The 22311-nt window shown below is 43.2% G+C and overlaps 1 protein-coding gene across 2 annotated transcripts in view; it reads right to left on the bottom strand.

Moving 5' to 3' along the window:
- MED23 (mediator complex subunit 23) overlaps positions 1–22311 on the bottom strand; it is a 67641-nt gene that overhangs the window by 8024 nt on the left and 37306 nt on the right. For both annotated transcript variants that reach the window (XM_038760019.1, XM_038760026.1), the window contains 12 exons: positions 21779–22024; positions 16393–16535; positions 15426–15600; positions 13390–13553; positions 12394–12518; positions 8272–8477; positions 7492–7672; positions 5158–5328; positions 4667–4883; positions 3933–4169; positions 2914–3079; positions 1441–1513 (listed from right to left, as the gene is read on the bottom strand). In XM_038760019.1, the coding sequence (XP_038615947.1) occupies positions 1441–1513; positions 2914–3079; positions 3933–4169; positions 4667–4883; positions 5158–5328; positions 7492–7672; positions 8272–8477; positions 12394–12518; positions 13390–13553; positions 15426–15600; positions 16393–16535; positions 21779–22024 (2104 nt within the window). The remainder of the gene's footprint in view (positions 1–1440; positions 1514–2913; positions 3080–3932; positions 4170–4666; positions 4884–5157; positions 5329–7491; positions 7673–8271; positions 8478–12393; positions 12519–13389; positions 13554–15425; positions 15601–16392; positions 16536–21778; positions 22025–22311) is intronic.

The following is a 22311-nucleotide window of genomic DNA, read 5'->3' as shown; positions in this document are numbered from 1 at the left end:
GAGATAAGATCATGACTCCCACCTTGTTTGACTGTCATACACAGGCATTAATAATACGATCTTTACGTGCCTAGTACTGTATACATTTGTCAAGTTAGATCTTATCAGCGTGGCTCAGAGGAAAGAGCCAGGGCTTGGGAGTCAGATGTCATGGGTTCTAATCCCAGCTCCGCCGCTTCTCAGCTGTGTGACATTGGGCAAGTCACTTCACTTCTCTGGGCCTCAGTTAAAATGAGGATTAAGACTGTGAGCCCCACGTGGGACAACCTGACCACCTTGTATCCCTCCCAGCGCTTAGAACAGTGATTCACACGTAGTAAATGCTTAACAAATATTCATTCATTCAATCATATTTATTGAGCACTTACTGTATGCAGAGCACTGTACTAAGCGCTTGTAAAGTACAAGCTGGCAACATACAGAGACGGTCCCTACCCAACAGTGGGCTCACGTCTAGAAGAGTGGGCTCAAACAGCATCATTATTATTGTTATTATTAATAATATTGTTGTTTTTGTTATCTTCCTCAACAGACTGTGAGCTCCTTGATGTTTGAGATCCACAGACCTTCAACTCCTTCATGTACAAGTACCCTATACAGTGCTCTGAACCACAGTAGGTGTTCAATAAATACAGTCGACCTGCATTTGTACAGAACTGGGAATGGCACCACACTTATCTCAAGTAAAAAGTTTTCTCCACAGGCTTTCATTTGTAAAAGTAAGGCAACAGCAGTTTTTGGGTTGTGTTTTTGAAAAGGCTCTTCCTTAAAATCCTGAATTTTGATTAAAGTACTTTGAAATAATAGTCAATTTCTTCCAAAGTTTCTAGAGTGCATATTCTTTGTGTATCCTTAATATACTAGGCAAAATGATAGACCCCCGCCAAGCAAGGATCTACACTCAACCCAGTACTTCCCTCTTGGACTTTATACTTGGCCAGGATATCTTAGAAACAGTCCAGTAACTTCTGAGCATATGCCAAGAGCACTGGAGAGAGACTGGAGGTCATAATAATAATAATAATAATAATAATAATAATAACGATAATAATAATTTTGGTGTTTGTTAAGCGCTTACTATGTGCCAAGCACTGTTCAAAGCATTGGGGTAGATGCAAGGTAATCAGGTTGTCCCACACAGGGCTCACAGTCTTAATCCCCATTTTCCAGATTAGGTAACTGAGGCACACAGAAGTGAAGCGACTTGCCCAAAGTCACACAGCTGAGCAAAGGCGGAGCCAGAATTAGAACCCATGACCTCTGACTCCCAAGCCCGGGCTCTTTTCACTGAGTCACGCTGCTTCTCTTATATCATACAGGTCATATAATACACATCGCTTCATTAGTTTAATATAAACCAATACCCCTTCATTCTACCCACTGCCCTCATTTATGGCTTTTACCTGCAAAACAAGAATAAATTAAATCATAACAGCTTACTGGTAAGGCTGTAATGAGCAATCCAATTGCATTCATCCAGGCAGTAATATTCTCTCTTGGCACCAATGGCTGACTGCGAATGAGAAAATGAAAGATAAGAAGAACTTTGAATGCAGAAGACATTCACATACATGTAAGCAACTGTTTATGCTAAAAATAAAGATATCCCTCAATCAAAAGGGGCTCTAACCACAATGAAATGGCATTGGTGGAAAATGAATACTCCCGAGCAACCACCTGGAGTGAATAAACTGCAGACAACTGATCTACTGCAATAACCAGAGCTCTATGGCTGGAGATCAATTCTGGTTTTATTTCTTTGCCAGCAGTGTCCACCTGGGAGTGATCTGTCATGAGGTGGGGTGGCCATACTGGTCCTCACAAGGGAAAAAGGATGTTTCCAAATTTCTAATACTGGTCTTTATTGGTAATAGCAATAACAATGCTGGCATTTGTTCGGTGTTTACTTACTTCAAACATCGTACTAAGCGCTGGGGTAGATATAAGGTAGTCAGGTTGGACACAGTCCCTGTCCCACATGGGACTCAGCCTAACTGGGACCAAGAATGGGATTTGTGGCTCAGTGGAACGAGCACAGCCTTTGGAGTCAGAGGTCATGGGTTCAAATCCCGGCTCCGCCAATTGTCAGCTGTGTGACTTTGGGCAAGTCACTTAACTTTCCTGGGCCTCAGTCACCTCATCTGTAAAATGGGGATTAGGACTGTGAGCCCCCCGTGGGACAACTTGGTCACTTTGTAGCCTCCCCAGCTCTTAGAACAGTGCTTTGCACATAGTAAGCACTTAATAAATGCCATCATTTTTTGAACCCCCATTTTCCAAACAGGAAACTGAGGCCCAAAGAAGTTCAATGACTTGCTGGAGGGCACACAGCAGGCAAATGGTGGTGCCAGAATTCGAACCCAGGTCTTCTGATTCCTGGGCCCGTGCTCTTTCCACTAGGCCACACCGCTTCCCAAAATAAAACAAAAAAATGTACAAGGACTGGGATTTACAATGTGATCTTTAAAAAAATGTAGCTCTGAGGAAGGGAAAAGTTTACTTCTCTCATTCCCCAAGCCCAGGGATGCTTAGTAAATAAGGAGACCATGGACCCTCTGAGCTGAAATAGATTCCTTTGTAAAATGAAAGGGCCTCTTAGACTAAGCTCATCGCAGGAAATGTGTTTTGTTTATTGCCATATTCTACTCTCACAAGTGCTTAGTATAGTGTTCTGCACATAGGAAGCACTCAATAAATATGATTGATTGACACACTGGAGGAGGAGCCACAGATTGAGCCCCAATCTCTCATCTCTCGGAATTTAAAAACAAGTCTTTGCAGCACTTGGTGGCCTTTCCCTTTTGGGACCGAAGGTGAAAAGTACACTTGGGAGAGTCTTGCTCTTTTCCTTCCTATGTAATATTACAGTTGCAGAGGTTTCGTATTTACTCCACTACGGGATCCCTCACATACCTCTTCAACACCACATTCAGAAGAGCATTGCCGACATCCTTGCCTGGGACGGTCAGGGCCATGAGCTCCACGCAGGTGACGTGCAGGGCGTGGGCAGCAGGGTTGGGAAACTCATTGAACCGCCAGTCGCAGTTAGGAAACGGGCCAGGAGATTTGCCAGCCATAGGTGTTATCCATTAAGGCAATAACCCGTTTCCAAATGTTCCGTGATGGTGCTTATTAAAAGTACCTAAAGAACTTAGACCATGTTTTACATCAATTTATGCGTCTCCCACTCCGACATTAGGCATATGTTAAGCGATCACTATGTGATGATGATGACACCAAAGTCAGATGGAGCTGACGTGGTCAGAGAAAAAGCAAGGATGCCAAATCCAGCAGACCTTAAATGTAAAGGGGCAGGTATGTGTGTATTAGTGGTCAATCGTGGTCAATTTGTCTAGACCACCCAGAATTTTTTTTCAACTTATAAAATGAGGGCAAGCAAATCCAATTTGATATTAAATGCAAAATTGGTGGGGACGTTCTCGATTCCTTTGCCCACCTCATCAATGAAGACAGTGAACTGGTTCAGAGAGCAATCTCTACGCTACGTGAAGCAAAGACTGACATGGGACCATTAATGGCTTCTCTTTGGGTGGCACCTCCTAATGGGCCCCCAGCTGAGCCCTCAGATAATGATAGCATGGACAAGACCATATTCGCCTGGGCTCTCACCCAAGACGACACGGGCAATGGAATGAAACAGAAGCCTAGGCTGAAGGCTTCCTCTGCACAACATCCCCCCAGGCTGACATATGAGTTCAATTTTACATGTGCTTTTGTGGAACAGAGCGCAGATTCAATTTTTCAAATGACTATTTCAGGTACTAAAAACTGTGCAAAGATGAAAACTAAGCTGACCATTTGAAAATTCAAGTTGTGGTAAAATTAATTTCTTTTGGTTTTGGAAACAGATATTTTCACTTTTCAAGGTGTCGTTAACCCCTGCTGAAATACAACTCTGCTCAAAAGGATATTGTCTACTAGTCGGCCAATAAGCCTGCAGTAGTAAGTGTCGTCTGGGATCCAGGGACTCTCTTCTCGTGGGTTCATAGCATATTTGAGGTAAGTGTCACTGAGGCACCAGCCTTGTGGTCGGTTGTCTTTGAGTGAGCCGATAATGGCGTGGACAAGCTTCCTTTTGAGATTGGTGCGCTCTCTCAGGTGCAGCTCATAGTAGTGCAGAGTATTGTACAAATAAGTTACTGGGCGGTCTGTCAAAACAAAATCCAGTGAACACAATGGCAAATTTAATTAGACGGCTTGGAAGACCTACTGTGTTAGGGGAACTAAAAGTTCAGTTTAAGTGAAGGAGTTCAAAAAGTCCAAAGGGGATATAGAGGAAGGTGAGAAAAAGAACACCTCTGTATATTTTCCTTGCAATGTCCTAATAATTCAGAATTCATTCATTCAATCGTATTTATCCAACAAAAGGCCTAGGATACTCTAGAGACAAAGATATTGTACCTAGTAAAGATACTGGCATCTGCTCACAAAGAGAAACCCTGCTGTGACTGTCCATTTATTAGAACTTTAGGCCTGCTGCTGCAATGTTAAACAAAACATTTATTCATGACTTGGAAATACGGAGACCTTATTATTAAGACAAATCTGAGATCAAAAAGGAACGTTTAAAAACTAAAGCCATTAACTCTAACAGTGCGTGGTCTATAATGCTTGAGAAGCAAATAAAAGTGATTCTGCAGCTCACCGTGAAATTTATATAAGCCGCCCAGGTGATCCAGTAGAGTCTCCAACGATTTGGACACTGGAAGCAATTCCAAAAACCGGTGGATGACAATATCAAATACCGGGAGGAAACGAAGGCAAACATTTCCAAAGTAGATAGGCAGGTAAGATGGCTGGATCTGCATGGGAGGATTGACCTGCTCTGCCAATCCTTCAAAATACAGCTTCTCAGGATACTTCTGTGAAAATCACGTAGACTGGGCTTCAGACAAAGATATTTATACCATCCACATTCACTAAGAGCATCTGTCCCATGCAGGGGGTGGAATTGCGGGGGGGAAGAACGAGTCTCTAATTTGCTCTACGACGGTCTGCTAAAAGATAATGTTTGCTGCCAACTCCTGCGGACATTCAAATTGCTCCAGAGGGTTATGAAATTTTCAAACGGAGAATACGCTGCAAATCTCAAGAATCGCAGTTATCAAATGACTGAGCGGGGACATTCAACAGTACCTTATGATAACTCATGTGTTTGGTATGCCAGTCATTCTGCAACCAGTGTTCGGGCGAGTTCTCCTTCACAAAATCGCTCACTCGATTTCTGAAATCATTCGGCTTAAGTAACAGCAGCTGAATTATGAAGTAGCAAACTTGGGCTTCGTTTCCTTCATGACTGCGCATGGCCTTGAGGGAAATACAGTTGAGAGACACATGAGGACCTGCCCAGCAATAATTGTTAGAGGCCACAGACAATCCATACTTTCAGGTCTTCTCCCACCCCCGTCCTCCCATAGCAGTACCACAGGGGAGTATAGGATGACCACTTCCGCTAGCCCCTAAACTTAAGGGAGGAAGAAGAGTCACTTGGGTTCCCTCCCTGAGGGAAGTATAGAGACTTAGCTGAGTCAAGAATTGAAGAGGAAGAGGGACCAGGTACAAAGGGGGAAAAGAAAATTATTGGTCATCTTGGAGGTGAGAGGTTAGCAAGCTGTGTGCTTGGTGCCTGAGAGAGAACACAGGGAGGGAGGACCAGTGCTGCTGTGGACCCTGGAGGGACACAGGGAGGGAGACTGAGCCCCCTCCTTCTTTTCCTCCTCCTCCCCATCCCCATCCCCCCGGCCCTACCTTCTTCCCCTCCCCACAGCACCTGTATATATGTTTGTACAGATTTATTACTCTATTTATTTTACTTGTACATATTTACTATTCTATTTATTTTATTTTGTTAACATGTTTTGTTTTGTTGTCTGTCTCCCCCTTCTAGGCTGTGAGCCCACTGTTGGGTAGGGACCGTCTCTATATGTTGCCAACTTGTACTTCCCAAGTGCTTAGTACAGTGCTCTGCACACAGTAAGCGCTCAATAAATACGATTGAATGAATGAATCAGAGATACATTCAAGGAAGCACAGAGGGTTCTGATCGTGATTGGGCAAAGCTGATGGGGGTGGGGCTGGAATAGTAGATCCAGTGAAAGGTGGTCTGAACTGGATTTAATAATAATAATAATAATAATAATAATAATAATAATAATAATAATGGCATTTATTAAGCACTTACTATATGCAAAGCACTGTTCTAAATGCTGGGGAGGAAACAAGGTGATCAGGTTGTCCCATGCGGGCTCACAGTCTTAATCCCCATTTTCCAGATGAGGTGACTGAGGCACAGAGAAGTTAAGTGACTTGCCCAAAGTCACACAGCTGACAATTGGCGGAACTGGGATTTGAACCCATGACCTCTGACTCCAAAGCCCATGCTCTTCTCCACTGAGCCATGCTGCTTCTCAGCATGGCTTTGTTTTCATTGTGACCTTAAGAACTTTTTAAATATTGTGGAGCTCTCAGATCTTGGTAGGTAGCCTATGGTAGGGGCTGCGGAAACATGTGGGCTGAGGGAGCCCCCGGTGCGGGACAGCCATCTCCAGGAGGTGGGAAGTAGGCTGGTCCCCAATGACCCCTCGGCTTTTGGGGAGGTGACTGTGCTCAGCCTTAGGATGGTGGCCAGCAACAGCAGAACAAACCGCCACTTGAAGAATGTGAGAACAGGACATCTTTAGGAAGCCGACCAGGGTCCAGGCGCTCCTATGGGCAGGGAATGCTTCTGCTAATTCTGTTGCATTGAACTCTCCCAAGTGCTCAGTATAGCACTCTGCAAATAGTAAGCGCTCGATAAATACCATTGCTTGATGGAGTAACTTATTCCAGGGGCTCTGCCAGCTGGCACTTGGGGCTGCAAACCTCCAGCAATGTCACAAGATGCTCCAAGAACCAATGGTTTTAGGAGATTAGGCCCATTAGCGCTCTCAGAATTGTTCACTTTCTCCACATTTGATCATGACTGCTACTCATACAAGACCAATAGCCAGCTACAAAGATTCCCCTAAAGGCTCTCAGGACCAATCTGCTAGTTTTGGTAAACCAACAGACCCCATCCCCGCTCCCCAGTTAAATTCTTATCACCACAGTATTTTAAAATTAAAGAGGAAATATTGTCCAAAAATACTGCAGGACAATTTTTACCAATCACAACAATGTGAATGCAACCACTAGTTGCATCTGCCCTGCCATTCCTAAACCACATTCAAACTACTTTCCTACAAAAGATAATCCAGAGTATGGGCTGGCCAGAACAGCAGTGGCTTGTGCCTTCCTCAACATACATTTAGTCACAACTGTGAAATCGCCAGCTGTTCAGAGCCAACAAGTTTAAAAATCAACACATGTTTAAATGATGGCGGCAGTGATTGATTATAGAACATACACTAACTTTTCAGAATCAATACTAACTGATTTAGGAACCAGCAATGAGACAGTAAATTAGAAAGCTTATTTTAGAAGGTTACTTACCAGACAGAGGATTAATCTATCCAGAGTAACGATGTTGTACTTCCACACCATGTCATTAAGAATCTCAATGCATTTGTTGAGCTGCTGACCTCCGGCAGATGTGGAAAACTCATACACCAGGAAATCGGCAAAGGTTCTGACGTGAGCTACCAGGGCTCTGGCCCCAATTCTGTCCAATACTCTAGTGAGTAGAAAGGGGAAAAATAAGTGACATTACTGTACAAGTTCACGACAGGCGCATGGCACGGCAGGAGTGGTGAATAGGCCACTCTGGCATTTTTACAGGACGCTGAGCTCAAATCTTTCACGTTTATAAAGTCAGTTTAGGTCCATGGGATTTGAGAGAATACGCTACTAACTAGAATGTAATGGATAACTCTGGTTTTACAGATTTTAACATATGACCAAAGCCCAGAGCAGCAGCGTGGCCCAGTGGCCTGGGAGTCGTCAGAAGGACATGGTGCTGGTTCTGCCACCTGTCTTCTATGTGTCCTTGGGCAAGTCACTTCTCTTCTCTATGCCTCAGTTACTTCATCTGTAAAATGGGGATTAAGACTGTGACAACACAATTACCTTGTATCAACCCCAGTGCTTAAAACAATGCCTGGCACAGTAGCAAGTGCTTAACAAATACTGTTTTTAAAAAAAGGCCTGAATCTATGGACCTATTAATATTTAGGAAAATCAAGTTCAAAACATTTTTCCAACAGAATAGTAATGCCTAATACTATATGCCTAGGGAACATATATCCTCCTGACAGGATGCGATGTGATGCTCACCGGTAGCCAATCTGGTTAATGTGATCCGTTTCCAACAGCATCTTCCAGAGAAGGCAAAGGAATAGAGGAGGGGAGCCCTGCATGGAGAAGTGAGTGATGATGTCATTTTCATTGGTCATAGACTTCCACTTCCTGTATTCTTCTTCCACGTTCTTTTTCAGGTTAAATCGGCTTTCTTGGGGAACATTATTTTGCTTGAAGAACGCCTAGAGGAAAAAGAGAAAGGATATTAGTGGAGCTAAAAAGGAGAAAATTGATTCTAACTGTAAAAGCCATTTTGGCTTTCAACATGGTTTCCAAGAACGAATCCATCACAGGTTGCCAACTGCTGAGATTTCTGCCAACAGTATAATTGAGAGACTAGCTTTAAAACTTTTTTCCTGACATGATGTAAAAACTGAACTATCAAGTTTTTATACATCTGTCAGTAATTCTGCATACTTTGGCCAATTACTTTTGGAGACTGTCAAATGAAAAGTGGCAGCAGGGTGGTAACCGGGTGCAGCCCCAACTACAGGTCTACAGACGCCGAGAATTTCCTGACCTTCCTCACAGCCGTGAGACCTGGACCATACGCAGGTGCTGGCTTCTTAAGCATTTCCACCAGCGTCGCTTACAGATCAGACTCAATAACACATGGGGAGACAAGATCCTGACAATGAAGTTTGGGAACATAATCTGTCTCTTAGCATCAAAGCTATGGTCACCTTGACACAGCTAATGTCAAGGAGAGGAGAATGAGAGAAGGTTCCCACATAACAGCTGTATGGAGAGCTCAAACTCTGAAACAGAAAGCGAGGGGAGCGGAAGAAGCCCTTAAACCAGGGTCACACAAAGCCTCAGACAAGGCAGCATCCTAGAAGAAAACACAGTTAGTTGCTGAGGATAGATGCACAGGGTGCACTGACATTGAGAAGGGAGTGACTCCCTGAGAAAGAGACAGGAGGTAAAAGAGAAAAACAGCACAAGGAGCTGCAAACTGTATGCACAACACCATGACAAGGGGTAACCTTGTTGTATGCCCAGTGTGGCTAGGACTGTGGATCCTGAATTGGCATACTCAGTCACATACCCACTTGTAGGTGAATATGAGCATCACCAGTGATTTCCTGAAGTACAAAGGACAACCATGTACCTCTGTGCTTAGCCGTGTCAGTCTCACTTATGTTCTCCCTTCCTGAATCTCCCATGTGCCTCATCGTCTCTTGGAGGTACAGAGGGAGCCTCTAAATCTTGGTTCAAAATATACCTCAAAAATTGACTCAAAAATAAGACCCTAACTTGCATGTCGCTCATATTAATGTCAGGAGAAACCCTCCAAATCCCACCTCTTATCTTCTCTGTGCCAAACCTAGACTAGTCATGTTTAGGAAAACCACTCGTTGGTTCCTGCTAAAGTGTATTTGGCCTCAACTCTGGGACTAATTATCAACTCCCTTTTCTAGAAGGGGAAAACTGAGGCCCAGGAAAGAACCAGGACCAAGGTCATTCAGTAAGCTTGTGGACCCAGAAAACCCAAATCCTTGACCATTTTCTTTCTGATAGACCCCGCCCCTCTGCTCTGACTTGGGGCTATTTGGCTATTGCCGCCCCCACACTCCTCCCACAAAGACCAGCTCTGCCTTCAAGGTGCAGTTTTCCACTACTCTTTCCAGCACCTTCTGCCTCTTGTTGTTGGTGGGACTTGGGTTCCCCTCCATTCATTCATTCAATCGTATTTATTCAGCACTTACTGTGTGCAGAGCACTGTACTAAGCGCTTGGGAAGTACAAACTGGCAACATATAGAGCTGGTCCCTACCCAACAGCGGGCTCACAATCTAGAAGGGGGAGACAGACAAAACAAAACATATAAACCAAATAAAATAAATAGAATAAATATGTACAAGTAAAATAAATAGAGTAATAAATATGTACAAACATATATACAGGTGCTGTGGGGAGGGGAAGGCGGTAAGGCATGGGGGATGGGGAGGGGGAGTAGGGGGCGAGGAAGGAGGGGGCTCAGTTTGGGAAAGTGAGCTCTCAGTAGGGCTTTGAAGGGAGGAAGAGAGCTAGCTTGGCAGATGTGTGGAGGGAGGGCATTCCAGGCCAGGGGGAGGATGTGGGTCGGGGGTCGACAGTGGGACAGGTGAGAACGAGGCATGGTGAGGAGGTTAGCAGCAGAGGAGCGGAGTGTGTGGGCTGGGCTGCAGAAGGAAAGAAGGGAGGTGAGGTAGGAGGGGGCAAGGTGATGGAGAGCCTTGAAGCTGAGAGTGAGGAATTTTTGCCTGATGTGTAGGTTGATTGGTAGCCACTGGAGATTTTTGAGGAGGGGAGTAACATGCCCACAGCGTTTCTGCACAAAGATGATCCAGGCAGCACCGTGAAGTATAGACTGAAGTGGGGAGAGACAGGAAGATGGGAGATCAGAGAGGAGGCTGATGCAGTAATCCAGTCGGGATAGGATGAGAGATTGAACCAGCAGGGTAGCGGTTTGGATGGAGAGGAAAGGGCAGATTTTGGCAATGTTGCGCAGGTGAGACCGGCAGGTTTTGGTGATGGATTGGATGTGAGGGGTGAATGAGAGAGCGGAGTCGAGGATGACACCAAGGTTGCGGGCCTGTGAGACGGGAAGGATGGTAGTGCCATCAACAGTGATGGGAAAGTCAGGGAGAGGGCAGGGTTTGGGAGGGAAGATAAGGAGTCTTGGACATACTGAGTTTTAGATGGCGGGCACACATCCAGATGGAGATGTCTTGAAGACAGAATGAGACACGAGCCTGAAGGGATGGAGAGAGAGCAGGGGCAGAGATGTAGATTTGGGTGTCATCAGTGTAGAGATGATAGTTGGAGCCATGGGAGCGAATGAGTTCACCAAGGGAGTGAGTGTAGATAGAGAGCAGAGGGGGACCAAGAACTGACCCTTGAGGAACCCCTACAGTAAGGGGATGGGAGGGGGAGGAGGAGCCCGCAAAAGAGACTGAGAATGAATAGCCGGAGAGATAAGAGGAGAACCAGGAGAGGACAGAGTCTGCGAAGCCAAGGTTGGAGGAGAAGGGGATGGTCCACAATGTTGAAGGCAGCTGAGAGGTCGAGGAGGATTAGGATAGAGTAGGAGTCGTTGGATTTGGCAAGCAGGAGGTAATTGGTGACCTTTGAGAGGGCAGTTTCCACGGAATGTAGGGGACGGAAGCCAGATTGGATGGGGTCGAGGAGAGAGTTGTCATTGAGGAATTCGAGCCCTGGGCTCCAGGAGCCAGGGCTGCCGAATGTCTCCCACCTGTGCCGAAAAGGAGGGTGTGCTGCAGGGGAGGGACAGGGCCAAGCCTGGTGTGCCTGGTCTGGAGTCCCGGTCCTTCCATTCAATTGTATTTACTGAGTGCTTACTCTGTGGAAAGCACTGCACTAAGTGCTTGGGAAAGTACATTATAACAACTAGCAGACACATTCCTGTCCAGAGTGAGCTCTCGGTCTAGAGTCCTGTAGTCCTGGAGGCCACTGCCATGACATTAGAGTCCCAGCCCCCTTACTTAAGGGTTCTGAGAGGGACAGGTATCCCCTGCCAAAGCACCTGTGTAATTCTACAGGACAATTTCAAAATCTGTAAACATTAAGCACTTCTTGGAAACATACTGACGAAACATTTAAAGCCAATGCCACTAAACTCCGCAATGCCTTTTAACACCCCTACAGGCTTAGAAAAGTCATTAAGCAAAAAGACCTATTTCAATGCTAATGTAAATTGTTAAAATGATAGATAAGCTTCAAAAATATCTAAACCTGGTTACCTTTATCTTCTTTTTCTCCCTTGTGAGGAGGAAAAGTCTTCAGGACTTTCCATGTAATGCAGTGTCACCAAGACCAATCTGTCACCAACAGGAAGGAGCCTGGAAATCCTGGAAATCAAGAGGACCCGGGTTCTAATCCCGGCCTGGCCACTTGTCTGCTGTATCAACTTGGGCAAGTCACATAACTTCTCTGAGCCTTGCTACCTCATCTGTAAAATGTGAGACCCATATGAGATAAGGACTGTGTCCGACCTTGTATCTACCCCAGCGCTTAGAACAGTGCATACAGCACACGCTTAATAATTACCATTAGGGTGCCGGTGAAACTCTGTGAAGGGACATGACAGCATTACCTGTAGTGGAGCTGGAAAGCAGCTTAGGGTGTGTAAAGCCCAATTATGAGGAGTAAAACTCATGATGGTCTGCAGGATATCCTTGCACCACGTTCCCTGAATAGAATCCGAGCCTGTAAAAAAATCTGAACAAAGCCACAAGGTCACAAAAGATAGTTTTAATGCTCCTCAGTAGTTGCTCTCTCAGGTTCTGGATAGAAAACCAAGTGGTGCATTAAATCAAGCTGACTGACTTTTTGTTTAGGCACTTTATGGGTATTGATGGATAGGCTGTGAGGTCACTCAGGCACAGAGCTCTCCTTTTACTGCTTCAGTTGGTTATTGGCTGCAGAACAATTAGTCCAACTTTTAAGTTGACTATTAGTAAAGACAGATGGATGAGACTGGTGCAATTTCTTGCAGAACTGTGCAATTTAAAAAAAAAATTTCCAAGCAAGCATCATGGTGAGGTCAGACCACTTTTACCCCTCAGCACTCTGATGTAATAATCATTAACCAGCACTTTAGTGGTCAGAACAAATTAACATCCTCTCAAAGAAGGGGTTTCCTGCTCATGGAATGGTTTTCACTTCAAGGAAGGATGTGGCCCCTCTAATTTCATACTAATGGTCCAAATTAAAGGAATATCTAAGAACTTAATCTGCTACTTTGTTGACTAATTGACAAAGGAAGGGTTCTGGAGATCAACCAGACTTAAATGTTATTGAATCTGGAAAACGTTTTGAATTACAACAGAAACACTTTAAGGCAACTCTGGTCAGTCTCTGTTTGTTACTTCCATTAAGTGAATATTACGCAAACTGATTTACCACTTGCTTCTGTCCTGTTACAGCCTCTATTTTTCCCGAAGCCAACAGCATCAGTTATCAGAGCCAACTGCAAAGAATGCACTTGGCGAGCCATAAGTGAGAACATCTAGTCCTGTGGAGACGGCTGGATAATCTTTTGAGAATTCTCAGATGATTTCAAGTTTTCTTCCTGGGCCAATTTCATTACCTGTAACATGAGTTGCTCTGGCTAAGGTTAAAATCAAGGCCCGGTTGAGTTCTTCAGATTCGGCCGAAAGCACGGTTTTGGGGTCGCTGAGGAAACGGGTGAATTGGGGTTGGACCTCAGAGCTTCCAAGAGCTGTTATGAGTCGTAGAGCAGTACTCTCCACGCTGAAAGGGAAACCCGAAGATGATTTAAATTGACTGACTTTGGAAAGTTGCATCTAACTCCCTTAGTTTAGTACAAAAAAAATCTTTCACGTACTTTGCTCCAATAACTTATTTTTATTTAAAGCAGCCTAAATGAGGAAAATATTTTTTTGGTAATTATTCTTCCTACTGCACAAACCAGTGGGGCACTGGGCTCTACTGAAATTAGCTTTACCTACCAGACTCCAGTGAAAGTTACCACATGCTCTAACAACTAGAATCTCTAGCATTTCGAATAATCAGGTCTTGAACGGTTGCTTGACATATAGTAAGCACTTTTATAAATAACATTATTACTTTTTGCTAAGTGTCTTGCTTGGGAATAACATCAGTACAATTAGAGATAATTTTCTCAATACTTAAAGGCTTATTTTCCACAAGAATCAGAAGCAGAATTCTGCTTCAGAGAATGTGAAAGCTGAGGGAGAAATATTAGGACCCTTGCTATACTATATCAGCAACTGGAGGAGAATGGACGGGACAGGGAGCCCGGGAAGGAACGATGGATTTGAAAATGAAATGAAGACCAGAGAAAATGAAGGGAAATGGAGGAAAGCTACTTGAGTGCTACAAGCCCTTGGCCTAGTGGCTAGAGCACAGGCCTGCGAGTCAGCAGGACCTGGATTCTAATCCTGACTCTGCCTCTTGTCTGCTGGGTGACCTTGGGCCAGTCACTTCACTTCTCTGAGCCTCAGGTACCTCATCTATAAAACTGGGATTAATACTCTGAGTCATATGGGACAGGGACTGTGTCCAACCTGATTAACTTGTATCTACCCCAGGGCTTACTACAGTGCTTGGCATAATAATAATGATCATAATGATAATGATAATTATGGTATTTAAGTGCTTACTACGTTCCAAGCACTGTTCTAAGTGCTGGGGTAGATACACGGTAATCAGGTTGTTCCACGTGGGGCTCACAGTCTTAATCCCCATTTTACATATAAGGGAACTGAGGAACAGAGAAGTTAAGTGGCTTGCCCAAGATCACACAGCAGACAAGCGGCGTTGGCGGAATTAGAACTCACGTCCTCTGACTCCCAAGCCTGTGCTCTTTCCATTACACAACACCGCTTCTGCACATAAATAAACATGTAAGCATAGTGCTTAACAAATGCCACTAAAAATATTCTCTACCAAAATTAACCACTCCTTCAAATCTACCACTAAACCAGGGCAAAGTTAGTTCAAAAGTCTGGTTTGTTTAAAAATAAAACCATAATCTACGTATTGTTTAGACAATAATAGTAATAATAATTGTGGCATTTGCTAAGTGACTATTCTGTGTCAAGCACTAAGAGATGAGGTAGATACAGATCAAAGTCCCTGTGCCACAGGAGGCTCACAGTCTAATAAGGAGGGAGAATAGGTATGGAATGAGCCAAGCACTGTTCTAAGCGCTGGGGTAGATATAAGGTAATCAGGCTGTCCCACATGGGGCTCAAAGTCTTAACCCCCATTTTACAGATGAGGAAACTGAGGCACAGAGAAGTTAAGCAACTTGCCCAATTTCACAAAGCAGGTACATGGCAGACCTGGAAATAGAACCCAGGTCCTTTGACTCTCAGGCCTGTGCTAGACACACCCAGCTAATGGACAAGGATAGGACACTGGAAAGCACCCAAAAGGGCCCCAAAAGGCAGAGAATCAAAATATTTGAAGAAGAATCCAGAACAGGCGGCATATAGGTAAGCCGGACAGTGTAGTGATTTTACCAAGGCCTTTCAGCGCTTAGAACAGTGCTTTGCACATAGCAAGCGTTTAATAAATGCCATCATCATTATTTATCCACTGGATCGAAAACTTCAATCCAGTTTCCCGTTTGCTCACCAAAGATGAAGCTGGTTCTGGTTAGTCTGGGGTACAGAAGCCAGAGAATGAAGTTGACTCAGGAGCTGAACTCTGTAGTGAGGCTGGATATGGTGCATGCGGTAGCTGAACATCTCTAGAAGGGTGTGAAGGATTCCCCAAGCGTGAGACTTGAACACAGTGGGCAAGAGCTGACCTAGTAAATGAAGACAATTAGGATCCATTATTAATATGAGGGACCGTCTCACTTGTACTTCCCAAATGCTTAGTACAGTGCTCTGCACACAGTAAGCGCTCAATAAATACGATTGATTGATTGATTAAACACCACGGAGCTCCATGAGCTTAAAGGACAGTTCTATCCTCAAGTTACTCTAGACTATTCACATAAGGACAACCGAAAAAGTCCATTTCATTTTCAAAATTGCAAACGGATTATGTTTTCGGAAAATTCTTGTCGAATTATTAATACAGCAATTTTTTTCTCAAGATGCACATTAAAAGGAAAATAATGAAATTCATACCTCCAAATACGTAAGCATCAGTAACTTAGGTGCCTTCATTTTTTCCTGAAATCTATCTTAAAAACGGAACTTCCTGACACAACATATTAACCATCTATGTGCCACGGGCATGAGGAGGATCTCCATCTCCCCTGCCTTGTCTGGCAGAAGTAGAGGAGAAAGTGTTGTCTGCCCTGTATTCTGCTGCTTCACTGGACCAAAGTGCACTCAGGCCACGGATCCCCATGCCAGTTCTAGGGCTCAAGTGCCTTTTTCCAGCTACGGTCCCCATTCCTGCACTAGGCTGGGAGTGACCCCAGCGTATGAGGGTAGCGAGGTGCAGGAGAAAGACCAATTCCCTTCTCTGTATTCTCTTCACTGTCACACTTCCCCAACTCACACTTTCTTATAAGCCTGGGATCAGGAAGGAGTCAAAGGGAAAACAAGGCAGTGGGATGTTTTATATGCAAAGAGTCTGTGCTTACTAATAAATCCTTTGATGCCCAAGGACTCTATTTCCATGTAAACCAATAAACGACTATAGGTTTCCACGAGAGCTGGAGCCAAGGCCAAACTAGATTTTGCATGGGCCAGTTTTATCACTCTTGTTGCTATACTGTGTATCAGGCTATGAAAAAGGGAAATAAAACAGAAGAATTAGACACCAAAATATGTAGAGTCCAAACATAATAACAAACCTATTTTATATAAATGCAATAATTATAATAATTGTGTTTGTTAAAAACTTACTATGTGCCATAAATGAATATACATATATATATATATAGATATATAGATATATATATCTATATATATATATATTATGGAGAGAGAGAGAGAGAGATATCGATCTAAAAGGCACCTAAAACAAACTTCAAATTAGTACATAGCACACACTCCTTTAGATTTTTACAGTTCATTTAATTTGGTACAGATGCACATAACAGAACTCCAATTTTTCGTGGGGAGATGTGAGCAGTCTACAGAAACTGCAAAGTGAATTGCTACTTAATTCTGCGTTATTGGGGAAGGCTTCCTGGAGACAACAAAACCTGAACTAAAGATCTGAAAGAACTAATGGAAAGAGGAGGCAGAATGTGCAAAATGACCACGAGGATGCAGAACCGGACAATGTGCTGGAAACGAAAGAAAGTCAGGGATGAGTCAAAGAGGACTCTTCCCCGGCATCAGAAATGGGGGTTATTCTCCACAGTGAATGGAGGAGCCAGGTAGCAAGCAGAAAAGATGAATAACTGGTTTTTTCCCTATTTCATCTGAGCTGATGTGCTATCCAGCCAATAGATTGAGTCTGCAGTTGACAATGTGAAAATTACTGTGCACCAAGTAAACTTATTTCAAAGAGATGCATTAAATTTTGGAGTACATCATTTTACACCTTAATACCCCTTGCTGGTGCAGTGCAGCATAACCAGGATTAGATGTGTAGTGCTTTACATTTTTAAAATGTCTTCAGCATTACATTTTTAAAATGTCTTCAGCATAGCCTGAATTTCAAGACCATTCTGGTATGATCCGCCTCATGCTGGCAACATGTATTTCAGTTTCAGGCAGTTAAATACCCCACCCTTGTGGCTAATGAGGCAAAGCTAAAAACAGATCTCAAAACAGAATTCCTAATCTTCCCACCCAAACTCTTTCCTCCCTCTGATATTTGAGAAGCAGCGTGGCTTGATGGAAAGAGCCTGGGCTTGGGAGTCAGAGGTCATGGGTTCAAATCCCGTCTCCGCCACTTGTCAGCTGTGTGACTTTGGGCAAGTCACTTAACTTCTCTGGGCCTCAGTTCCCTCATCTGTAAAATGGGGATTAAGACTGTGATCCCCACTTAGGACAACCTGATCACCCTGTATCCTCCCCAGCGCTTAGAACAGTGCTTGGCACATAGTAAGCGCTTAATAAATGCCATTATTATTATTATTCTCATCATTAGAGAAAACACCCCCACCCTGTCTCACAATTCTGTAATCATGGCATTATCACTCAACTCACCCTCTCATTCACCCTGCACAATAGCATTTATTTACTATTGTGTTCTCCCCAGCACTCAGGACAGGGTTCTGGAATTCCTGGAATTGCTGAGGGCAGGGACTATGTTCATTGACTCTCCCAAGCACTCAGTATAGAGCCCAGCCCACATCCCGCCTCTGGCCTGAAAGGCAATCCTTCCTCTTATCAGAGACAGTTGCTCTCCACACCTCAAAGCCTTACTGAAAGCACATCTCCTCCAAAAAGCCTTCCCCGACTTGGCCCTCCTCTCCTCCCACTTCCTTCTACATTGCCCTGACTTGCTCCCTTCATTCATCCCTGCTCCCAGACCATTTTATATATATATATATATATAAAATACATTATAATAATATAATATAATATACACATAATACATGCATATTACACACACATATAATACATAATAATATTATACATCACACACAATACATATTATAATAATTATTTATATTTTATATTCTCATTATTAACATTATATTATTATTATTCATGTTCTATATTCATGTATTATTTATTAATTATTATAACAACATTCAATAATACACTATGCAATATCACAATATAAAATAATATATAATATAACACATAATATAATAATACATACAATAATTATATAATATTATAATATATAATCTATAATATATAATAACACAGAACAATGATACATAACAGTATAATTAATATATAATATAATGATATTAATATGATATATCAATTATTATAATTATTTATTATTGTTATTTATTATTATGATAATATGTTATTGTATATTTTATAAAACATGGTAATAATATATAGTAAAATAATATATTGATTATTATAATAATTATTTATTATTATTTTTACTATTTATATATATTATTATATATTATATAATACATAATATATTATACATACATATAATGTATGTATAATGTCTGTTTTCCCCTCTAGACCGTGAGCTCACTGTGGGAAGGGAATGTATCTGCTTATTGTTATATTGTACTCTCCCAAGCGCTTAGTACAGTGCTTTGCACACAGCAAGCGCTAAATATCTACGATTGAATGAATGAATGAATGAATGAAGTAGGCGCTCAGTCAATGCTAGTGATGGCTGGCTGGAATGACTGGAGGTATCCCACCCTCCCATGCTCAAACCTTGCTGCATGGCATGAAGATGGCGAAGCAGCATTCTTGTAGTCCCTGGTAGGGAGCCCGAATCCCGGCACAAGGAGGCCGGTCCCACAGCTGCATATTCTGACCATGTGGCAGTGCCAGGCAGCCGCTTGGGCAACAGCCCAGGCCACACTGGGTGGCCGCAGTCACCAATGAACTGCCCTGTGGCTATCACACAGTCATTCTCACCACTTTCTCCACTAGGATTCCAGGCAATAAAGTTTGTTCTCCGTTCGGCCTGACTTTATCTCACATCTGCCCCTCGTCCCCCTCTCCATCCCCACCTTCTTACCTCCTTCCCTTCCCCACAGCACCTGTATATATATGTTTGTACATATTTATTACTCTATTTATTTATTTTACTTGTACATATCTATTCTGTTTATTTTATTTTGTTAGTATGTTTGGTTTTGTTCTCTGTCTCCCCCCTTTTAGACTGTGAGCCCACTGTTGGGTAGGGACTGTCTCTATATGTTGCCAATTTGTACTTCCCAAGCGCTTAGTACAGTGCTCTGCACATAGTAAGCGCTCAATAAATACGATTGATGATGATGATGATCTTGCTAGGCCAAACCCAGAAGCTCTGAAGCAAAGGCCCTCTTGGGGTGTCTACTATTTCCCCCACCAGCCCTCCACTCTGTCATCTATGCACTTGGCTGTGTAACCCTTAAGCACCTTGATACTCACCCTGGCCCCACAGCACTTACGTACATCTCTTTATACTCACCTATTTCCCCGATCTATTCTTTCTTTTAGACTGTGAGCCCACTGTTGGGTAGGGACTGCCTCTATATGTTGCCAACTTGTACTTCCCAAGCGCTTAGTGCAGTGCTCTGCACACAGTAAGCGCTCAATAAATCTGACTGATGATGATGATAACGTCTCTCTCCCTCGGTACACTGTAAGCCCTTGTGAGCGGGGATTAAGTCTACCAACTTTGTTGCATTATATTTTCCCAAGTGTTTAGAACAGTGCTCTGTACACAATAAGTGGCCAATAAATAGCACTGATTTAGTGCTACTCGATGTCAACCTGGCGGTTCCACCTTCACGACATCACTAAAACCCACCCTTTCCTTTCCATTTAAACTGCTACCGTGCTGATCCAGGCACTTATCAATCGCACCTAGAACTAAATAATAATAATTAATAATTGCGGTATTTGTTAAGCACAGAGAACAAAATTTATAGTGCCAAGCACTGTACTAAACTCTGGGGTGGACACAGGCAAATCTGGTTGGACACAGTTCCTGTCCCACATGGGGCTCACAGTATTAATCCCCATTTTACAGAGGAGATAACTGAGGCCCAGAGAAGCAAAGTGACTTGCCCAGGGTCACACAGCAGACACATGAAGGAGACACTTGGCAGACTACAGCATTAGCCTCCTGTCTCTCCCAACCTGAGTTCATACTTCACATGGGTGACTGGCTCATTTTTTTTTTTCCAGCCATATCTCCCCACTCAAGAACCTCCAAAAAAACGTTCCTACAATTGGCTTTAAAGCACTGAATCACCTCGCCTCCTCCATCCTTACCTTACTGATATACTACCACCTAACCCACACACTTTGCTCCTCTAACACCAGCCTATTTACTATTCCTTGATCTTGTCTATCCCACCACTGAGACCCCTTGCTCACATTTGTCCCCTGGCTCCAACTCCCTTCCCCTTCATATCCAACAGACCACAATTCTCAATCAATCAATCAATCGTATTTATTGAGCGCTTACTATGTGCAGAGCACTGTACTGAGCGCTTGGGAAGCACAAATTGGCAACATATAGAGACAGTCCCTACCCAACAGTGGGCTCACAATCTAAAAGGGGGAGACAGAGAACAAAACCAAACATACTAACAAAATAAAATAAATAGAAGACATGTACAAATAAATTAAATAAATAAATAAATAGAGTAAATTCTCCCATCCTTCAGGGCTTTAAAACCACATCTCTTCCAAGAGGCCCTCCCCAACTAAGCCCTCATTTTCCCCTACTCACCCTCCCTTCTGCCTTGCCTAAACACTTGATATTTACTCCATTTTCAGTCCCAGTCCTTATGGACAAATCCTTACATTTTCCCATTTCCTCTATCTATTATGTTTGATCTGTCTCCTCACCTAAACTGTAAACTCCTTTTGGGGAGGGATAAAAATGATTGATTGATTGAGTGACTGTGTCTACCAACTGTACTGTACTGCATTCTCCAAAGCACTAAGGTGCTCTGCACCCAATAGGTGCTCAGTGATACCACTGATGGACTGATTGTTCTGACTTTTATATTCTGACCTTGGATTCTTTAAATCTGTCATCTAGTTCCAACAAAAGACAACAAACTCCCCCCTCTAGACTTTAAGTGCCTTGTGAGCAGGGAATGTGTCTACTGCTGCACTGTACTTTCCCAAGTGCTTAGTACAGTGCTCTGCACACAGTACGCATTCAATACACGTGATTAAATGAATGAATGAAGTGACCTTTGAGACAGATGTGAGGGTCACCAACAGCAATAAGAAGCTTTTTTTTATGGTCTTTTTGAAGTATTCACTATGTGCCAGGCACAGTTCTACGTCATGAGAGCCTTTCAGAGGTGCTTGAGAACACCAAACACACACATACAATCTAAAAGCTGTAAAATAAAAATGGCAGGGCTTTGGGGATGCTAATATATGATCAATTAAATCCAAAGGCAATACCTCATTTTGGCATGAACTGTAAGCGAATCCAAGAGGTTCATTGGTAAGGGGGTAATAGATCCCGAGGCCATGCAACTAATCCCAGGGAGTGAGATCCGCATGTTTCCGTTCCCATAAATAGTTTCTACCAGGACGCCCATTGGCAATGTGAAGCATTCTGAATTGGTCGAGTACGCGTTACACAGCAAAGCAATCTTGTAGTCATTCATCTGTAACGTTTTATTGCATAGACTCTGTTGCAAGAACCTGCACAATGAAGAAACAGATGACAAGCAAGGCAACATGTATGTACATATCCTTATTCCCTACTTCCTTTATCTGTGATAATTTTAACGTCTGCCTTCCCCTGTAGACGGCAATCTCCCTGTGGTTGGGGACCATGCCCACCAAATCTGCTGTACTGTACTTTCCCAAGCGCTTAGTACAGTGCTTTGCACACAGTAAGCACTCAATAAGTACTACTGATTGATAGACTGATGTGCATGGCTATTCCATATATAAGGCTTTAAAGTTAGAAATATTGAAGGCCAAAA

Source organism: Tachyglossus aculeatus, chromosome 2 (assembly GCF_015852505.1).
Source record: "Tachyglossus aculeatus isolate mTacAcu1 chromosome 2, mTacAcu1.pri, whole genome shotgun sequence".
Classification (NCBI taxonomy): Eukaryota; Metazoa; Chordata; class Mammalia; order Monotremata; family Tachyglossidae; genus Tachyglossus; species Tachyglossus aculeatus.
This window is presented reverse-complemented; position numbering and strand designations above follow the sequence as displayed.